This window comes from Phaethon aethereus, assembly GCF_964289735.1.
Source record: "Phaethon aethereus genome assembly, chromosome: 2".
In the NCBI taxonomy this organism is placed as follows: domain Eukaryota; kingdom Metazoa; phylum Chordata; class Aves; order Phaethontiformes; family Phaethontidae; genus Phaethon; species Phaethon aethereus.
In genome coordinates, this window is record NC_138582.1 from 44,576,680 (window position 1) to 44,597,762 (window position 21,083).

Consider the following 21,083-nt stretch of genomic DNA (forward strand, 5'->3'; position numbering starts at 1 on the left):
AGCAAAATTACAATCCCCATTTATTTAACCCATTAAACTGGTGAAAAAGTTAGACATACAATTACTTAAATAAATATAAACCAGCCTTACTTTCTGCAGTAATTAAATCAACTTTACTCTTTTCTCTGACATTTTGTTGCAATTTTCTGTCTTCCTAGCTTTTCCTTATATTCCAGTCCTTTATTAGTCAAGAGAGATCCTTTTTTTCATATTTGAAGTTTCCTTAACTTTGTTTTCTTTGCCTGTCCATTCCCTATTTTCCAGGGATCTTGCTGACTTAATCTTGTCTCTCAGGACAGCTTACGCTTTACATCCGTTCCTTTCACCTTCTATTCTTAGATACTTTCACTAAAACCTCATTCCAACCTTCTTATTAATCTACTTCTATGTAAAAAGAACATGAGACTGGCAGTAGTATGTCAGACTGCAGATCCATCTAGTCCAGTATCCTGGTGCCAACAGCTCCCAGTAACAGATTTCTAGGGAAGAGTTGAAAAACAGGGCAAATATATAGAGATGTTTCTTCAATATAAAGTCTCTTGGGCTTTAGCAATTTGCGGTTCAGAGATTTTCTAAACCAGAGATTGTGTCTTTATATTTAACAGCCCTCAGTGGAAAGCTGACTTCCCTGACAATGTGCAATGGCTTTTTGCACCAACATGCATTTTACCATCTGCAGCATCTTGTGCAAGAAAGTAAAATGGATTAATCATGCACTGTGTAAGAAGCCACTTCTTTTTGTTTTGAATCTGCCACCTGCAGGATTCATTTAATCTCTTGAGCCCTTGTATTTCATGAGAAAGTAGAATTACTCATTTTCTCTATGCCATTTTATATTTCTTACTTCCCTCTCCCTTCTTCTCATCATTCCTTTTCCAGGCCAAACAGTAGTTTGCTTAGTTGTTCCCTGTATGGAAGATATTTCATATCAATTGACGTTCTTCTTGCACTTCTTAAGACAAGTGAATCAGAACAAAACACAGCATCTATTATGCATCTGCACTAGAGAACTTACCTGGAGGTGTGACTGTATTTTCTACTTTGGGGTGGCTGGGTTTTTTTCTTTTTCTAATAATTCCTAAATATTTGATCTGTTCTGTTTTCCTTTGGTTTTGCCTCTACTGAGCACTGGCCTGACATCATTACAGAGCTATCCTAATGGCAAGGTCACTTCCCTATGGGTAAAATCTATTTCAGAGACCATCATTCTGCATCCAAATTTAAGGGATTTTCCCCCTTACAGCCACTGCTTTTTATTTTAGTTACAATGAATTTCATCTGCCATTTTATTACCCCGTCACTCTGCATGAGGTCCTTCTGCAGTCTCTGCCACCAACTTTCATATTTATTATCTTAAATAAATTAGTATCATCAGAACACTTTGCCACCTCACTGCTCAACCCTTTCCCAAGTACCTATTGCACAATGAAGAAAATGAATACACAAAATATCTAAGCTGAAGAAAATTTTCATTGTTCACAGTACAAAAATAGCTCACCTAAAACACAGGATCTGCTTGGTAAGACACTGTCGTGGCTTAGTCCCAGCCAGCAACTAAGCACCACGCAGCCGCTCGCTCACTCTCCCTCCCACAGTGGGACGGGGGAGAGAATTAGGAAAAACCTCGTGGGTTGAGATAAACACGGTTTAATAGGACAGAAAGAAAGAAGGGAACAATAATGATAATACCAACAAAGGAATGTACAAGAACAAGTGATGCCCAATGCAGCGATTGCTCACCACCCGGCGATCGACAGCCCATCCCCGAGCAGCGATTTCCGCCCCCCGGCCAACTCCAGTTTATGTACTGGGCATGACGTCGGATGGTAGGGAATATCTCTTTGGCCAGTCTGGGTCAGCTGTCCCGGCTGTGTCCCCTCCCAGCTCCCCGTGCACCCCCAGCCTGCTTGCTGGCAGGCCAGCACAAGAAGCTGGACTGTCCTTGACGGCTCAGCAACAAACCAAAACATCAGCCCATTATCAACAGTTCCTCATCCCAAATCCAAAACACAGTCTCACACTAGCTTCTGTGAAGAAAACCAGCTCTATCCTGGCTGAAACCAGGACAGTATCCACCCCTTATTCCATACCATTTACGTCATGCCCAGGTCCTATACTTTTCAGTACATTCCAATTATTCATTATTACTCTTCCTGTCTTTTAATATATACACACAGATATCACTTTCTTAATCCATGGGCCATCACTTTAAAATGTCTATGGAGTTCAGTCAGTCCATGACTCTGGGCTTCATCCATCATAGCAGTCTCTCAGGGCAGGGGAGATGGTATGTGGTGTTGGATTGTCATCTGGCACGGTCCATGTCCATGATCTGCAGGTTGAAGATGTCAATCTCGAGGGATTTGTTGGGCGCAAGCTGCTGAAGCCAGTTCTGGTTTCATCACTGCTGCACGTTGCTTGGTTTCAGTGAAGCTCATTCTTCATCAGTCTGGGTGATTCTTACTGTAATACCATTGATATGGTAGATAGCAGCCATAGTAGTAATGTCATACTGAACAATTAACATAATACAATTCAAATCATTGACTGTTTTCACCCAAAATCAAGTCTCCTTGAGGTACACATCGGACTTCCCCATCCTTCCGCATTACCCACCAAGTGCACCCAGGTCCCTGGGCAAAGGCAATCCCACGAACGGGTTTGCCTTTTCCTAATGCAGGAGTAACCCAGACTGTCTTCCCCAGCATGTTTCTCACATGCACCACAGGGACTTTATCCCCTTCTACAGTATGTAGAAGTTTTGATTGGGCAGGGCCGGCTCTATTAGTAGATCCCCTAGTGTTGACTAACCAGGTGGCTTTGGCTAAATGTTTATCCCAATGTTTGAATGTCCCGTCACCCATTGCTCTCAGTGTAGTCTTTAACAGTCCGTTGTATCGTTCAATTTTTCCGGAAGCTGGTGCATGATAGGGGATGTGATACACCCACTCAATGCCGTGCTCTTTGGCCCAGGTGTCTATGAGGTTGTTTCGGAAATGAGTCCCATTGTCTGACTCAATTCTTTCGGGGGTGCCATGTCGCCATAAGACTTGCTTTTCAAGGCCCAGGATAGTGTTTCGGGCGGTGGCATGGGGCACAGGGTATGTTTCCAGCCATCCGGTGGTTGCTTCCACCATGGTAAGCACATAGCGCTTGCCTTGGCGAGTTTGTGGAAGTGTGATATAGTCAATCTGCCAGGCCTCCCCATATTTATATTTCAACCATCGTCCTTCATACCAGAGGGGCTTTAACCGCTTGGCTTGTTTGATCGCAGCACACGTTTCACATTCATGGATAACCTGTGCAATAGCATCCATGGTCAGGTCCACCCCTCGATCCCGAGCCCATCTATATGTTGCATCTCTTCCCTGATGGCCTGAGGTGTCATGGGCCCACCGAGCTATAAATAATTCACCCTTATGTTGCCAGTCCAGATCCACCTGAGCCACTTCAATCTTAGCAGCCTGATCCACCTGATGGTTGTTTTGATGTTCTTCGGTGGCCCGACTCTTGGGTACGTGAGCATCTACGTGACGTACTTTTATGACGAAATTCTCTAGTCGGGCAGCAATATCTTGCCACAATTCAGCAGCCCAGATGGGCTTGCCTCTGCGTTGCCAGTTGCTCTGCTTCCATTGCTGCAGCCACCCCCATAGAGCATTTGCCACCATCCATGAGTCAGTATAAAGATAGAGTACTGGCCATTTTTCTCGTTCAGCAATATCTAAAGCCAGCTGGATGGCTTTCACCTCCGCAGACTGACTTGATTCACCTTGTCCTTCAGCCACTTCTGCAACTCGTCGTATAGGGCTCCATACAGCAGCTTTCCACCTTCGATGTTTGCCTACAATACGACAGGACCCATCAGTAAACAGGGCATATTGCCTTTCGTTCTCTGGCAGTTCATTATATGGTGGAACCTCTTCAGCACGCGCCACCTCCTCTTCCGGTGATATTCCAAAATCTTTGCCTTCTGGCCAGTCCATGATCACTTCCAAGATTCCCGGGCGATTAAGATTTCCTATTCGAGCCCGCTGTGTAATAAGCGCGACCCACTTACTCCACGTAGCATCAGTCGCATGATGCGTAGAGGGGACCCTCCCTTTGAACATCCAGCCCAGCACCGGCAGTCGGGGTGCCAGGAGGAGCTGTGCTTCAGTACCAACCACTTCTGAGGCAGCTCGAACTCCTTCATATGCCGCCAATATCTCCTTTTCAGTTGGAGTATAGCGGGACTCAGATCCCCTATATCCTCGACTCCAAAACCCTAGAGGTCGACCTCGAGTCTCTCCTGGTGCCTTCTGCCAGAGACTCCAGGTAGGGCCATTCTCCCCGGCTGCCGAGTAGAGCACATTTTTAACATCTTGTCCTGCCCGGACTGGCCCGAGGGCTACGGCATGAACTATCTCCTGTTTGATTTGTTCGAAGGCTTGTCGTTGCTCAGGGCCCCATTTAAAATCGTTCTTCTTCCGGGTCACTTGATAAAGAGGGCTTACAATCAGACTGTAATTTGGAATATGCATTCTCCAGAAACCCACAACACCCAAAAAAGCTTGTGTTTCTTTTTTGCTAGTTGGTGGAGACATAGCTGTTATTTTGTTGATCACATCCGTTGGGATCTGTCGACGTCCATCTTGCCATTTTATTCCTAAAAACTGGATCTCTTGTGCAGGTCCCTTGACTTTACTCTGTTTTATAGCAAAACCAGCTTTCAGAAGGACTTGAATTATTTTCTTCCCTTTCTCGAAAACTTCTTCTGCTGTGTTGCCCCATACGATGATGTCATCAATGTATTGCACATGCTCTGGAGCTTCACCCTGTTCCAGTGCAGTTTGTATCAGCCCATGGCAAATGGTAGGGCTGTGTTTCCAGCCCTGGGGAAGTTGATTCCAGGTGTATTGGACACCCCTCCAAGTGAAAGCAAACTGTGGCCTGCACTCTGCCGCCAAAGGGATTGAGAAAAGCGCGTTAGCAATATCAATGGTGGCGTACCACTTGGCTGCCTTTGACTCCAGTTCATATTGAAGTTCTAGCATGTCCGGCACAGCAGCACTCAATGGCGGCGTGACTTCATTCAGGCCACGATAGTCTACTGTCAGTCTCCACTCTCCATTAGACTTTCGCACTGGCCATATGGGGCTGTTAAAGGGTGAGCGAGTCTTGCTGATCACTCCTTGGCTCTCCAGCCGACGAATCAGCTCATGGATGGGGATCAGGGAGTCTCTGTTGGTGCGATATTGCCGCCGGTGCACTGTTGTGGTAGCGATCGGCACCTGTTGTTCTTTGACCCTGAGCAACCCCACCACAGAAGGGTCCTCTGAGAGACCAGGCAAGGTGGACAGCTGTTTAATTTCTTCCGTCTCCAAGGCAGCTATACCAAAAGCCCACCGGTACCCTTTTGGGTCCTTGAAATACCCTCTGCTGAGGTAGTCTATGCCCAGGATGCACGGAGCCTCCGGGCCAGTCACAATGGGGTGCTTCTGCCACTCATTCCCAGTTAGGCTCACTTCAGCCTCCAGCACAGTCAGCTGTTGGGATCCTCCTGTCACTCCGGAAATACAGATGGGTTCTGCCCCTATATGGCTTGATGGCATCAGGGTACATTGTGCACCGGTGTCCACTAAAGCCTTATATTCCTGTGGGTCTGATGTGCCAGGCCATCTAATCCACACAGTCCAATAAACTCGGTTGTCCCTCTCCTCCGCCTGGCTGGAGGCAGGGCCCCTCTAATCCTGCTCATAGTACTCGTTACCCACTTCTTGTAAATAGGAATCAGAAGTCCCCTCAAGAGGATCAGAGGTGAGATCAGCTCTTCTATTCTTTCTGGGAAGCTGCCCACTGGAAAGTGGAGCGACAATTTTCCTCGAGGAACCTGAACCCCCTTTTGTAATTGTTTTTCCTTGCAGCTCGCGTACTCGTGCCTCTAGGGTCGAGGTAGGTTTTCCATCCCACCTCCTCATGTCCTCTCCGTAGTCACGCAATTGAAACCACAGGGTGGCTTGTGGTGTGTATCCTCTGTATCTTCTCTCTTGAACAGAAGAGCGCTTACTCCTAATGGCTGAGACACTGGTCCGTATGGGTGGAGGGTAGGGCATATCCTCTTTGAATTGCTGGAACTCCCGGGACAGTTTCTCTATAGCAGAGACGCAGGCCCGTAGGGAGGAAGAGAGACTTTCTTCGTATTGCCGGAGTTGGCCAGCCAGTTCATCCACCGTTGGTCTCTCTCCATCCTTCCAGGCCATTACTGCTAATGAGCTGGCATATGATGATGGTGCACTCCGTACAAACTTCCGCCACATAGGTTGCGTGCAATTGACTTCATCTGGATGTTTGGATAATTGTCCATTGTCCAAGTCACCATAAATCACTTCCAGCACCGCTAGCTCCCTCAGGTACTGGATACCTTTCTCCATGGTGGTCCACTTGCCTGGGTGACATAGAACATCTTCCTTGAAGGGATACCTTTCCTTCACACCTGACAGGAGTCGTCTCCAGAGGCTGAGGACTCGTGCACCTTTTCCAATTGCTTTGTCAATGCCCCCTTCCCTAGAAAGGGATCCCAGCTGCTTGGCTTCCCTACCCTCTAATTCCAGGCTACTGGCCCCATTATCCCAGCATCGGAGAAGCCAGGTGACAATGTGCTCACCTGGACGACGGCTGAAATCCTTTCGCATATCTCGCAATTCACTCAGGGATAGAGATCGGGTAGTTACCGTCTCTTTTATAAGTTCTTCCTCTTCCTCCTCTTCAAGTGATGACTCGCTCTCTTCCCTCTTCCGTGCTTGTGATGGCCCTGCTTCAGAGCACTCTGCCTCCTCACTCTCTTCCTCTGGCTCCTTCTTAGCAGAATCTTCCTCCTCCCTTACTAAACGAGCTGACTTCCGCTTCCAAGATTTCTTCTTTTGTACAGGGGCAACTGATACCGGGATGGGCTGGTTCTCTGGTTCAGCTGCAACAGTCTGAGTAGCTACAGTGCCCGCCGTGGGGGTTGGAGTAGTGGCAGTGCCCGCCGTGGGGGTTGGAGTAGTCACAGTGCCTGCCACAGGGGTTGGAGTAGTCACAGTGCCTGCCACATTGCCATCAGACCCAGAGAGCCTCTCTCCCCTTTGCACAGTGTTAAATAGAGCTCGGTAGGCATGGGCCAGGCCCCAGCACATGGCAATGATTTGTGTCTCCTTGGAGCTGCCAGGCTGACAGCATACTTCTTCCAAATATTCTGCTAGTTTATCAGGATTCTGCACTTGTTCAGGAGTGAAGCTCCAAAACACCAGAGGTGCCCACCGCCCCAGGCATTTGCCCATGCTGTTCCACACACCCTGCCATTCGTAACTATCCAGCCTTGGGGCAGATCTCCGGGTGATATTCTTAAATCGCTTGCCAACCTTAGACAAAACCGAAACAATGTTCCCCAGAAGTAGCAATAGAGGTATTTTAACTACCCAAGGGTGTTCAAAATACTGAAAAATTATTGTGATGAAGGAGGAAACGTTATGATAGAGGGTAGCAAAGGTACCATTCTGCATTTCCTCCATAAAAAACCTTTCAGAGGCAGAAGTATAATTGCTAATCGTCTCCACAAGACTGTAGCCAAAATATAGTAACGGCTTTAGTACAGAGCTCAGATGATACCACATTAAGCTCAAGGTCAGTGCTCTAAAAACAAAATTCACAGGCGAGACATTACTAATCATTGCAGAGTGCAGCAGCCCGCAGAAACCAACACCGATCCTTAACATGTACAGCAAAGACGAGAGCATGATGCAAATCAAATAAACTGATATTGTGACCTGCAACCGTTATTATCTCAAGCCTCGTGCCCCACGTTGGGCGCCAAAAAGGACTGTCGTGGTTTAGCCCCAGCCGGCAACTAAGCACCACGCAGCCGCTCGCTCAGTCCCCCTCCCACAGTGGGACGGGGGAGAGAATTAGGAAAAACCTCGTGGGTTGAGATAAACACGGTTTAATAGGACAGAAAGAAAGAAGGGAACAATAATGATAATACCAACAAAGGAATGTACAAGAACACATGAGGCCCAATACAGAAATTGCTCACCACCCCGTGATCGACAGCCCGTCCCCGAGCAGCGATTTCCGCCCCCCGGCCAACTCCAGTTTATGTACTGGGCATGACGTCGGATGGTAGGGAATATCTCTTTGGCCAGTCTGGGTCAGCTGTCCCGGCTGTGTCCCCTCCCAGCTCCCCGTGCACCCCCAGCCTGCTCACTGGCAGCCCAGCACAAGAAGCTGGACTGTCCTTGACGGCTCAGCAACAAACCAAAACATCAGCACATTATCAACAGTTCCTCATCCCAAATCCAAAACACAGTCTCACACTGGCTTCTGTGAAGAAAACCAGCTCTATCCTGGCTGAAACCAGGACAGACACTCAGCACTCTATTGCTCAATATAATGGCTCCCATTTCTTTAACACTAAGAGTTGAGTCACTGACTCTGTATTAACATCCAGCTTGAAAGTGCCATGTAAATTATTTCTTTTTAGACCTCGTTGCGAAGTTATGTCACAAACTATGTACCTTTATGTCTCTTATTAACTCTTCTAATTGCCTATAAACATTTGTCTTCAAAAATGCCAAGAATTAACGTATTTTTAATAATATCAGCATCACAAACCTCTTCCTATATTTTAATAGCACAGTTTGGACTAAGTCAGCAGGATTCAGCCAACAATGACATTAAAAAAGGGTTGCAAGAGACTATAGGAAAAGTAAAGAAAAATCGTGCCTAAATACTTTGGGTGGGAAGGCTATGGCTAAATTATTAAATATCTCCCAATGCATGGTAATTTCACTAGGTGCTAGGACACTAAATACTGTTATGAATCTATGAATCTAGAATTAGGTTATTGCTATGAAAGGGAGAGATTAAGCATATTTTTAAAAGTTTTATTTAATTTTCCTCAGCAGTAAATAAAAAGGGAAGTAAACTTCATTGAAATATATATATGCTTCCCTCTCTTCAATCACGTCTAAACTATTGGTTATCTTCATTTTACAGTGTGAAATGAGGGACACAAGGAAGGTAAAATGATACATTCAGATCACCAGGTAAACCAGTGGCTGAGCTTAGAAATGAATGTATATGTCCTGCCTGTGAGTGCTCTATAGACTGTATCACACAGCCCATTTGAAGCAACAGTTGTCTGAAGATGGTACCTAGAGCTGAGCAAATAGAATTCTGACAAAGAAAAAAGAGAAGCAGAGGAGGTAATGGCAAATTTTTAGAGGTTGCAAATGTGTTATCAAAGAGTCAAAAAAAGATATAGGAAAGTGTAAGTAGGGACGATTAAAGAGGCGTTTTTCTACACAAGGAACAATGAACAGCGACAAAACAAGATTGCAGAGGATAGCGGTCTATAAAATCAAGAAGAGCAAAGAGAGGATGACAGATTAAAAAACAGTCACTGTATCTTCCAGAAAAAAAGAAGGGAAATCAGGTGAAACTAGTATGTGATTGCAGATCAGTGCAGTCTATACTACCACAGGAGACTGCGGATACTCATCAGGTGTTTAAAAAGAGTTCACACAAATTCATAGAAGAAAAATTATCAATTGCTATGGAACACGAGGGTGACATGGCTGGTTTCTATGTTTCTGTGCTCAAGAGAATATTTTGACGTTATATAGCAAATGAAGGAAGAATTGTCTAAGGGCAGGGCTAGCAAACCAGTGGAACAGGTTGCCTAAGAAAGTTATGGCATGTCAGCCATGAGAGTTCTTAAGAAATGGTATGAAATAAGTATAGAGGATCCTGCTTTACTATACAGTGATCAGTTGAAAAGTCCCTTTAAATCCTATCTAGTCATATCCAGGCTGAGTCCAGGGTATGTGTGAACATGTTGTGTAGACATAATCATTAATATGGTAATCAGCAAAGGTTGACCAGAAAATCTCTCCTAGGATTTATCTTGAGCAGTCACAGTCTGTTTACAAGCAGCTTTACCTGTTTGCAGTTCTCTTTATAAGTGGATTAATTAACATATAGCAGCTAACACATTTAAAACCTCTCTTTCAACTATATCTGGATAGATCTTTTAAAAAAACATATTTTAAAGGAACAGTCACAGGAAATAGCCCTGGTATTTCTATATCTGCTTCACAAATGACTGAAAACTAAGCCACGGAATTGTATATATCATTGAGTTCAATTACAGTTTCTACGAACAGTTACTGATGGCATGTGGGTTTTAAATTTATTGGTACTTGAACCATTCTTAAACCATAATCACAATTCAGGTAAAATGTTTATACTTTGTAAGCAACACATCTTTTCCACAGATTACCACAGTGTAACATCAATGCTTGTATTTGATAATTAGAAGAAATATGGTGTTGGAGGAAAGTAATAAAATAAATCACATTAAGTAAACATGTAAGGAAAATAAGCCAGTACTAACCTGTCCTTTTTCAAAATTTGAGCGCCTTAGTCTCCTTTTGCAGGAATCTCCCTGGTCTCCAAATACCGTGATAAATACTTCTGCATCAGTCCCTGATGCAGGCAATGTTCCCGTTTTAACACAGATCGAGTAAAGAACTCCTGTCATGAAAAATCAGTGACACAAGACAATACCAAATCAGATTATTTAGCAATGTAATTGCCAAACATTATAAAGCAATTTATTTTAGGTAAAAGATTAATTCCAAGACCAAGGAATGAAGTTATAGTAATTGACATTAATTTTCTGTCTGAGTTGCATACAGATTGCTAACAACCTCACAACAGCACAGTAGAGAATTAGAGATGAAAGTCCCTTTATGCATCAATGCAATAATCCATGCTTACATTACAGAAAAATAAAATGTAGTTCTGGAGTCTTATCCAGAACTGAAATCAACAGAAAGAATCACATTGATTTTATCAGGTGTTGTAAAAAGCCTTGAATTCTTGTAGGAATTAAAGGTCTTAAATTGAGTTAGGATTTCTCAACTCTTAACAACATTTTACCAGAGATAAAACAGATATAAGACATGAAATCCACTTTTTGTTCTGGATCAGCTGAATTCTGATTTAGTCTGGCATTTTGATAACTATGGCCAATATCAATTAATATGTTTAGGAGAAACGGCTCAGCTATTTATACAGATATGCATTTTCACCACAAAGTATGGCTTGCCATGACTTTTGGCTGATGAGGTATGTAGTTCATATTCCTCGAGGCAGCATGACAGAGGATTTTTTTATGGGTTCTGTAAGGTCTGTGAAGAATTAAATGTTATAACGGACTGTTAAGATATATTTCCATTTGCAGTCTAGCCTTTAGTTAGATATTAAATACAAAAAGTTTTAAATATTTTAACTAACACTTCTGTTCATAGAGTATAATGAATGAGAATACTTTTCTAAATATTTTATAAAATGTAATCAGAACAAAGGAAGATGTTACCATATTTTAAATGTAATTATGAAATGAACAGAGCTTCTGGGGCAGAAATGGGCCTTGAAGAACACATCCAAAAAGATTGGTTTTTCTTTTTGTGATTCATGCCTTTTTAAAATCTGTGACTCAGTCCCTTACTGAGTGTAAATCGGTCGTTTTTTTAAAATTTCAACAGAAACATACTAATTGGGCTTTGAATATTTTTCAGGCTTTCAAATGGACACTTAGCCTGGTGAAAACAATGCATGCAAGTTGTTTTAAAACAGAAATGCTTGAACAGTACACGTTATTAAAGATCTCACATAGTTTACACAGGTATATTAAATGAATCTTTAAAAATAATTTTGAGTGTTTTTTAATATATATGAAATTATTTGCATTCTTGCCCATTGTGTTCATCCCATTAGGCGATTCACAGTTTTGTATCTGTGTGTGCATTTGCTCACGTATTTATTTTTTAGTTCAGCAGCATACCCTTGAGTGGTGGCTTGTCTGGCCTGACCACTGCTATCTCTGTCACCATCTCAGATCCATCTTCTCCAAACAGACATCGGGCTTCAGTGTGAAAGCCCAACTCTTGTTTAGTGTCCAGGTCTTTTAGCCGAAGCTGCAGGCAGAATCAGAAGAGGAAATTCATTTATCTGAATTATTTAATTTCTTATTTCCATCCCAATAGAAAATTACATTTCTTCCTGTTGTTAATGCCTGCACACACTGTATAAAAACTACCTGATTCTGTATAACAAGAGCTACAGTAGTTGCTGCAAGCCCCTGATTCTGCAGCCTGATGCTTATAGGTGTATTCTTCATTGCATATCGATGCAGACATAGGACCCATTTGTAGGGAACCAATGAAGGATACAGATTAAATTGACCTGTATATACTTGCAATTTCAGAATGTCAAATGAATGAATACAGTTATATCAATCTTAATAGCATATGCCCATTTCGCAAAAACATTTATTTTGCTGGTTTTTTTTGTTTACATGTAACTTGCTATATGTCAGCTAGGATTTTCAAAGTTGGAAGAAATTAGGTGTCCAGTGGCCTTTGGGCCACCCTGTGGGAGTGAGTTACTTGAAGAATGAATTCCAACAGAAGGTGTGAGCTTAGGTCCAGCTTCATTCCACCTGACTTTAAATACTCAGTAGAGACTGAACAAATCAGGTTCCAAATTTGTGAACTTAGAACCTCCAAACCAACTGAGGAAGCACAGCCTGGGGAGCCCACCTATCCTAACTACTGAGACAGTCAATGTGGAGATCAGATTCACAGAAGGGCAACTCAGATCATGAACTTTATCCTCGGTCAGGTTATAAAATATAGAATGACAAACTGTCAGGCATATGCAGAAACATTGCTGGTAACTATTATATGCAGGACTGAATTTGCTACATAGCTACTGACTACAGCAGAAATGGTTTTTTCAGCCTTTAGAATCTCTTTGCATAGAAATATTATATCCAAGACATTAAAAACAAAACAATATGAAACAAAAACTTAATTTCATCAAGACATTAGGTAATTGGAATTCTTAGGCAGGGATTCCTAAAATTACTGCGGTGACTTATTACCACTACTGACACCAGTGGCAGCAACAAAAGTTTGTGGTTTATTGTATGGGATACACATATCACTGTTTGGAAATCCTGAGTATGGATTTCCCTACATAGACTACAAGTGCAAGCTTTGAAATGCATAAATATTTATATAATTGAATTACATAATTGAAAATATTAGGAATTTGGCAGTTCCACTCTTAAAAATTTTGTCAAACTATCTTGCTCTTGAGTTCCTAGAAATGTAATTACTAAACATTTTCCATTCTTGGTTATGCTTTGTGCCCAATGCTTCGCAAGATCAAGCACAAAGCTTCCAGATGAAAGTAAACAATTCCCCATGACCATTTCCAGAATTCCATTAATTACTTGAATAAACGGTGTTTTTCTTTAAATAGTATTAAATTCCACTGAAATTTTAGCCAGTGGTTAACCCATTTTTTGCACTTGCAATAACTGAATTTTCTCATGCTAAATGTCTAATTTCTTCTCATACAAAAATACCCTCCCTAACTTCTATCAATATAAACATTCTTAACTAAATATCAATAAGTATCACAAAGTCCTATCCATATTAAAATTGGACCAAGGGTTACCTGCATATGCAGGTAGACAACCTGCAGAAACTGGACTCATAAAAATGAGGTGTGTAAATTTATTCAGACTTTGGCCTTAAAATAAAATGTACCTGACAATTTCTTGTTAGTTGTAAGATCACATCTAAGTGTGAATTTTATCTCCAAATCATATAGTGTTTCTATATCCTGTATGAAAGTAAAAATGATTTTGTATTTTATTTTGGAAAGGGCCATAAAGTCTGTTTTTGAGCAAGAAAAAGGTACTCATTCTAGAGTACATAAATCTTCAAAAGTTACAGAAAAGACATAAATTCTAGCTAAGGTTGTATCATTGTCTGCAGAAGTGTGCAGAAAACCCTAGGAGATAATGAGAAAAACTCTGGTATTCTGAAGCTGCTGTAAACACCAGTGTCCTGGTTTCAGCCAGGATAGAGCTGGTTTTCCTCACAGAAGCTGGTGTGAGACTGTGTTTTGGATTTGGGATGAGAAACTGTTGATAATGTGCTGATGTTTTGGGTTGTTGCTGAGCCGTCAAGGACAGTCCAGCTTCTTCTGCTGGGCTGCCAGCGAGAAGGCTGGGGGTGCACGGGGAGCTGGGAGGGGACACAGCCGGGACAGCTGACCCAGACTGGCCAAAAGGATATTCCCTACCATCCGACGTCATGCCCAGTACATAAACTGGAGTTGGCCGGGGGGGCGGAAATCGCTGCTCGGGGACGGGCTGTCGATCACTGGGTGGTGAGCAATTTCTGTATTGGGCCTCACTTGTTCTTGTACATTCCTTTGTTGGTATTATCATTATTGTTTCCTTCTTTCTTTCTGTCCTGTTAAACCCTGTTTATCTCAACCCACGAGTTTTTTTCCCAAATCTCTCCCCCGTCCCACTGCGGGAGAGGGAGTGAGCGAGCGGCTGCGTGGTGCTTAGTTGCCGGCTGGGACTAAACCACGACAACCAGAATAGAAAAAATAAAGAGTAGCAAAAGGAATGTAAGGGTTTTATCTGCTTTTTAGCCTTTGCTGTTTCATCTGTAATCCGTGTTTTTGTGAAATTTTTGAAACTTTGGCTATTACTTCTTTCACTTAAGGAGAAAGTAAGAAATGGAATTCTTTTCAATTGGGGCTGCATTTGACCAATTCATAGTGAACTTACATATAATGACTGTTTCGTGTAGTCTTTCTATTTGTATACAGCATCTCTTTTTCTACTGCACTGTAAGAGTCCTATTAAAGTGAAACTTGTTACATTTTAGTTTATGTTTCCATGTATAAATAATTTATAAAAAGACTAATAAATGAGTAACAGATGTTATAAGCATATTACTGGCACAAGCAGTGTATGTGGCTTATGTTGTGGGTTGTAAGTGCACCAGTAGAAAAGACTACATAGGTCTATAGTAACCTCTTGACTTCTTGTAGATTGCAACAATTTATAGCTACTAATAAACTGATTATTAAATAATTTTTGAAGTATTTAAAAGTATAAACAAAAATCACTTAGCCATTTGCAGAGGGTTGTCCTTGAAAGAAAGCAGAAAGCAAACTATTACATTTATGAATTTCCTGCCATGTTTTGAGCCACCAATTCTGGAGGCTGAAATTTTATATTACATAATCACACAATGGATATAGTGAGGGTAGTGTCAACATATTTTTGGAATGCTTTATCAATGTCCTGGAGATGCATATTTAAAATGAGAAATTAGTTTTGCTTACCTATTCTTTCCATTCTTGTAGCCTAAACTGTGACTACAAAATTAGCTGACAAAGAACAAATTTGGGGAAAAAATATGAACAAGATAAACCCCCCCTCTATCTTCAGAGGACCTCATAAACTCAAACTTAATGTTCCTTTAAGCACCATAAACCCAATCAAATTTTAGCGTGGAATGAAGCTGTCTCTAGTATTTCCCATCAGAACAGTTTCTGGACTGTTTATTCATTTTGGGAATCACCCTTTGGCCTTTTAAATCCATAGCAGGGTTAAGGTATGGTGTGGCCCAGTTCAGGAAAACATTCTTTTACTAACTTCAGAATAATTCAGTGCTATGTCCACAACGCTTTTTGGGCCCTTGCCTACAGGCAGAGCTCATTGACACAATCTTTCTTTACATTAACCTTCAAGTTTAAGTATTTCCCCAAAGCCCAAGTATTACCAGGCCCAACACCTTTCTGTTGAATCTTCCTATTCACCCTGGGGAAAGATCTACATTTAAAATCTAGTTGAATCATAAGATTGACAGCATTAAATAATTTCTCCATCCCTTTTTATGAGACATCTTAAGTACATATTAAACTACAGTCAGATGTTTAAGGCCCACTGATGACTGTGTTGTAATGAATAAATACTGAAGTATCAGCTTAATTGGTTTCCACAAGTAGGTTGCTCTGTGTCAGGAGACTGCTGGTATTTCCATGCAGGGATTAACAATTCCTAACATCAGCAGAAACACTGCTGTCCACGTCATGATGAACTATGCAGAATGGATCTGCACATCAGTGAACAGATACAGCTATATGCACTTCAGCAGGCACAAACAAGGTAGATCTGCCCACAGAGAGATGTGGAAGCTGTAGGCAATCCTCTGTAGATACCAGGTAACTAAGCCAAAAGATGTGTGGCCTTGCTAGTGTGGTGCTGTATTGGGTTTGCATGGCAAGGTTTTGGTAGAGGGGGACTGCAGGGGTGGCTTCTGTGAGAAGCTGCTAGAAGCTTCCCCTATGTCCAATAGAGCCAGTGTCAGCCGGCTCCAAGACGGACCCACCGCTGGCCAAGGCTGAGCCCATCAGCAACAGTGGTAGCACCTCAGGGGTAACGTATTTAAGGAGGTGGGGAAAAAACCTGCGCAACTGCAGTGGGAGAGAGGAGTGAGAATACGTGAGAGCAACAACTCTGGAGCCACCCAGGCCAGGGCAGCAGGAGGGGCAGGAGGGGCTCCAGGCGCTGGAGCAGAGATTCCTCGGCAGCCCATGGCGAAGCCCACGGTGAGGCCGGCTGTGCCCCTGCAGCCATGGAGCTCCACACTGGAACAGATCTCCACCTGCAGCCCATGGAGGACCTCACGCCTGAGCAGGTGGATGTGCGTGAAGCAGGCTGACCCCACAGGAAGCCCACACTGGAGCAAGCTCCTTCCTGGCAGGACCTGGGGCCCCGTGGAGAGAAGAGCCCAGGCTGGAGCAGGTTTGCTGGCAGGACTTGTGACCCTGCGGGGAACCCACGCTGGAGCAGCCTGTTCCTGAAGGATGACACCCTGTGGAAGGGACCCAGGCTGGAGCAGTTCGTGAAGAACTGCAGCCTGTGGGAAGGACTCACATTGGAGAAGTTCATGGAGGACTGTCTCCCATGGGAGGGACCCCATGCTGGAGCAGGGGCAGAGTGTGAGGAGTCCTCTCTCTGAGGAGGAAGGAGCAGCAGAAACAATGTGTGATGAACTGACCACAACCCCCATTCCCCATCCCCCTGTGCCGCTCAGGGGGAGGAGGTAGGGAAAACTGGGAGTGAAGTGGAGCCTGGGAAGAAGGGAGGGGTGGGTGGAAGATTTTTTTGGGTGGAAGTTGTAAGATTTGGTTTTAGTTATCATTATCCTACTCTGATTTGATTGGTAATAAATTAAATTAGTTCACCCAAGTAGAGTCTGTTTTGCCCATGACAGTAATTGGTGACTGATCTCTCCCCATCCTTATGTCACCCCATGAGCCTTTCATTATATATTCTCTCCCCTCTCCAGCTGAGAAGGGGAGTGACAGAGCAGCTTTGGTGGGCACCTGGCATCCAGCCAGGGTCAACCCATCACAGGTGCAAAGCGAAGCTAACAATATGTCTCTTAGCAAAAGATATTTACTTGTATTGTGAACAATATTACAAGTTTATAGGCAGTGTATTTGGAATACCTTGTGAAGTTTAATTCCTCTTCCCAAGCATGGAGCAAATAGCACAAAGGAAACTTTTGTTATATCTCCAATATCACCAACAGTTAACTGCCAGAAAGATAAAGGAAAAAAATTAACTATATGTTGTATGTAATAATTTGTATGACATACTTTAAGCCCAGGTAAAAAGATAAATAAGTAAAAATACTAGTCAAGGACATTAACATTAGGGTGAGGAAGTCCCATTAAGATTGCAAGCTAATTTGGACTCACATTTGTATCATAATTTATGTTTATTTTTAACCAGGAGAATTGGCTGCAGAGCCTAGACCAACATATGAAAAGCAAGGAAATGCATGACTGAGTCTATACTTCCAAGCTGAATTCAATATTGCTATTCTTTTCACTTTTCTATTCACCTCCTCTTCACGGCATCTTTATTCTCAAACTTGAACTGAAATTTTGAACTCAAGGTGATTTTTAGCCCTGGCTATTGGTTCTGTTCTCAGTTATTCTAGTGCTTAAAAGAAAGGATGGCTGGTTTCGTAAGTCATATGCTGCTGCTTGTGGCTTTTCATCTTGTAGAAGTTAACCAAGTGATGTTTATATTGCCTTTTTGCAAAAGATGTGTAACTACTTTTTTCCCCATGTTTAAGAATAAAAACCTTTTGAAAGGGGTGACCCAGGTTCACACACCTGTCCAGAAGCTGCCATTAACTTCATGTGCAAACTACAGAATTGATATTTTCCCAGGCCCAAGCTCCTTGTAGAGAGACACAGCTTTTCACAGTAGTGAAAACAGATTAGCTGAGGTTTAAGTAGAACATAAAGGAAGTATGGAATAGCTTCATTATTTATTGCCTTACTGTTAAGGCCTTCTAGTCTTAATTCAAAGTTAATGAGGCTTTTCATGTCAAAGTTGGCATTTGCTCAAGTGAGCATTCATAAGTGATATGTATTAGCGCACATGTGAGAACTTCTCCAAGTGCTGTTTATTTAAGACACGGAGGTATAAACATTAGGTCTGACAAACAAAAAATCATTCCACACAACTTCATATATGTTGGCTACAACTTTTACTTTTTTACTGTAACTATTTGGTAAGATATGTGTGAAATAAAAAAGAAACCAACCAAAAATGGATTATCATTCAGATTCTGAACTTTCTGTGCAGGGGATTTCCCTTTTCTTCCAAATACAACAACTTGAATATCAGGAATGCCTTCTGGTACTTGTGTACAGTGCACCCATGTTTGCCATCGTCCTCTGCTTTTAGTATCAGATTTTTTTGTGAGAGGAGATGTCACAGATGTTTCTGCAATGAAAACAGACATACATTCAGAGCCCGTGTCTAAGTTACAAGGCAGTATAAGGCAAAAGAGACAAGATGACATTGCCTGGTAGTGCTGGATCTAGCACAGGCAAGTCAGGCAACACAGCTGCAAACCCCTCATTACTCATTTTATCCCTGTGGAGGTGTAGAAAACCAGGCTGGCTGCTTCATGAATTCATGTCACACTCATGCAAGGGCCATGCCTGTCTTCTCTGTATTGTTCCAAGGACAGGATACGTGCTGCCAGAGGAGACTCCAATACTGCCATTTCCATCTTCTCCATCCCAGGCATAATTTCCTCCTCCTTGCTTACAGAAGACAAAGATTCACCTTGGTCCAGGCCCCTGCCCCTCACCATTGGGGTACCAATGCTCAGTTCTGTCTGCACTGTGATGTAGCCTTGTATGGCTCTGTTCTGCACTGCCATGCAGTAGTAATTCATGCAAATGAAGGACATATCAGCTGGTATTACCTTTGAGCGGAATTGCCACTTCTACAAAATCTTTCTTGGAGCATTTATTGATCCAGTCATTGTGAATAAAAACATGTGCAGAAAAAGGGTAGAGGACTTCTTCTATAACAATTTTTTCCAAGAACCATTCATCTGATTGAAAATAAACCAAACATTATTCATTTATACCTTTTTTAAGCAACAAAGTGTTCTGTGTATGCGGTCATAAGTTTCTATCTTTAGAAAATCAATAAAATGTTTTCTTTTGCCAGAATTCCTAAGGAAATAAGGCTTCTGAAAATATACTGGTTGTGTGTATATGTGTTTCTGTCTGTTTCCCTACACTCCAAAATATTCCACAAATTGAAGAAGTCTTAAATTTTCTACAGATCTTATGAAATCAAACATAGGGATAGATTTGATTTAATGATCTATTAGTGTCCCAAAGGATGGAAAAGCTTCTGTACGAGATCTCCAGATACAACTGGTCCCCCATAGGAAATGATATTATCAAGGTACTAAAGGAAAATGGATCAGGATTTCTAACACATTAGCTGTCAGAAAATCCACTCAACACAACGTTCTTTCCAGTGAGGTTCTTTGCTATCTAATAAGGCACAAACTTCAGGTGAAGGTTTTCTCTTGATTGGGACCATTGTGCTGATTCTCTGGAAACAAAGCATTTGAAGATTCAGACCTCTGAGTCTGGGTTATACTCCAAGTCTTGGTGAAGTCAAGGAAAGTTTGGTCATTCATTTTAATGTTACCATCTAGGAAATACATGGAATAGTCTCTAAACCAGTTTTGCTGAGTCTGAGTTTAATGTACAGTCATCTTATAGTCTTGTTTTTTTGATAAAGATAAAAGAACAAGAGACTCAGCTTATCATGCTCTGGAACATCTTATCTCCATTATCAACACTATCTGCACAAGTAGGCTATCTGTAGAATCTCTGTTCTGTTGCCTCTAAAAAACAATGGACCACAACTGTAGCCAAACTATTGAAGAAAATATCAATTCAGGATGCTCCTTGCTGTTTCTTATTTTTAAGAAGTAGGCAATTTTATTTAACTCCAACAGCTGCTGTGGAGTCAGAAGGAGGACAAGAAAAATTGCTGCAAGAAGTGCAGACTTTTTATCTGCCACTCAGCCTCATGCATGCAGAATCCCTTTAAAAAGAATGTATTTCTCACGGGTTAGAAGAAAAAAGGCTATGAGGCCAGAACAGCCTTTCTGCCATGTTCTGTTTCCCAATATGATGAACTGATTTTCTGTTCTTATCTTTACCTAGAAGCATTTAGTCCTGAAAAAACATTCTCTTTTAAAATGAAAATGTCCATCATCTAAAAATACAGAGGAAACAAAAATGTCAAAAATTGCAAAAGCATGATGTCATATTGCTTCCTGAAAAACAAAAGGTTTGTTGACTGTACTCGTAAATACATAGTAACTTTTATGGAGAAAACGTTCACATAATTTTACCATTTTACATTATCATGACATTTCCTAGGAATCCTTTACACATTTTAGTAAAACCACTCTGGATACTTGACATGTGTAGTCCAACAAAAATAATAAACAGCAGAAAATGGAAAGAAATTTCAAAATTCTAGAACTTAAAAAAAAAATGCATGTGGTTTTTAATCTTGAATTTAAGACATTTCTGAAGTTCTAGGATCTCCTAAATCTGATAATCTACATTATTATTACCATATATTAACTGAAAAAATTGCTGACCTTTTTTTAAACTCTTAAATCCAACAAGAACTTGTTTCAACTTGCCAAGATATACTGCTTTGATTTTGAAAACATCCACCTGCAATATGAAAATAATAAAAATTATATTTTAGTTAAACTTAATATGTATCTACTTTTGAATATTTATCCATTTAGCCTTGT

At 41.9% G+C, this 21,083-nt stretch overlaps 1 protein-coding gene across 1 annotated transcript in view; it reads right to left on the reverse strand.

Annotated features, from left to right (window-relative positions):
• Positions 1-21,083, reverse strand: part of RP1 (RP1 axonemal microtubule associated) — a gene marked incomplete at its 3' end in the record, with an annotated part of 200,765 nt that overhangs the window by 44,582 nt on the left and 135,100 nt on the right. The window contains exons 37-42 of the mRNA XM_081996424.1: positions 20,922-21,000; positions 19,206-19,337; positions 18,534-18,715; positions 17,422-17,508; positions 11,870-12,002; positions 10,415-10,554 (exon numbers count right to left, since the gene is read on the reverse strand). Coding sequence (XP_081852550.1) covers positions 10,415-10,554; positions 11,870-12,002; positions 17,422-17,508; positions 18,534-18,715; positions 19,206-19,337; positions 20,922-21,000 — 753 coding nt within the window. The remainder of the gene's footprint in view (positions 1-10,414; positions 10,555-11,869; positions 12,003-17,421; positions 17,509-18,533; positions 18,716-19,205; positions 19,338-20,921; positions 21,001-21,083) is intronic.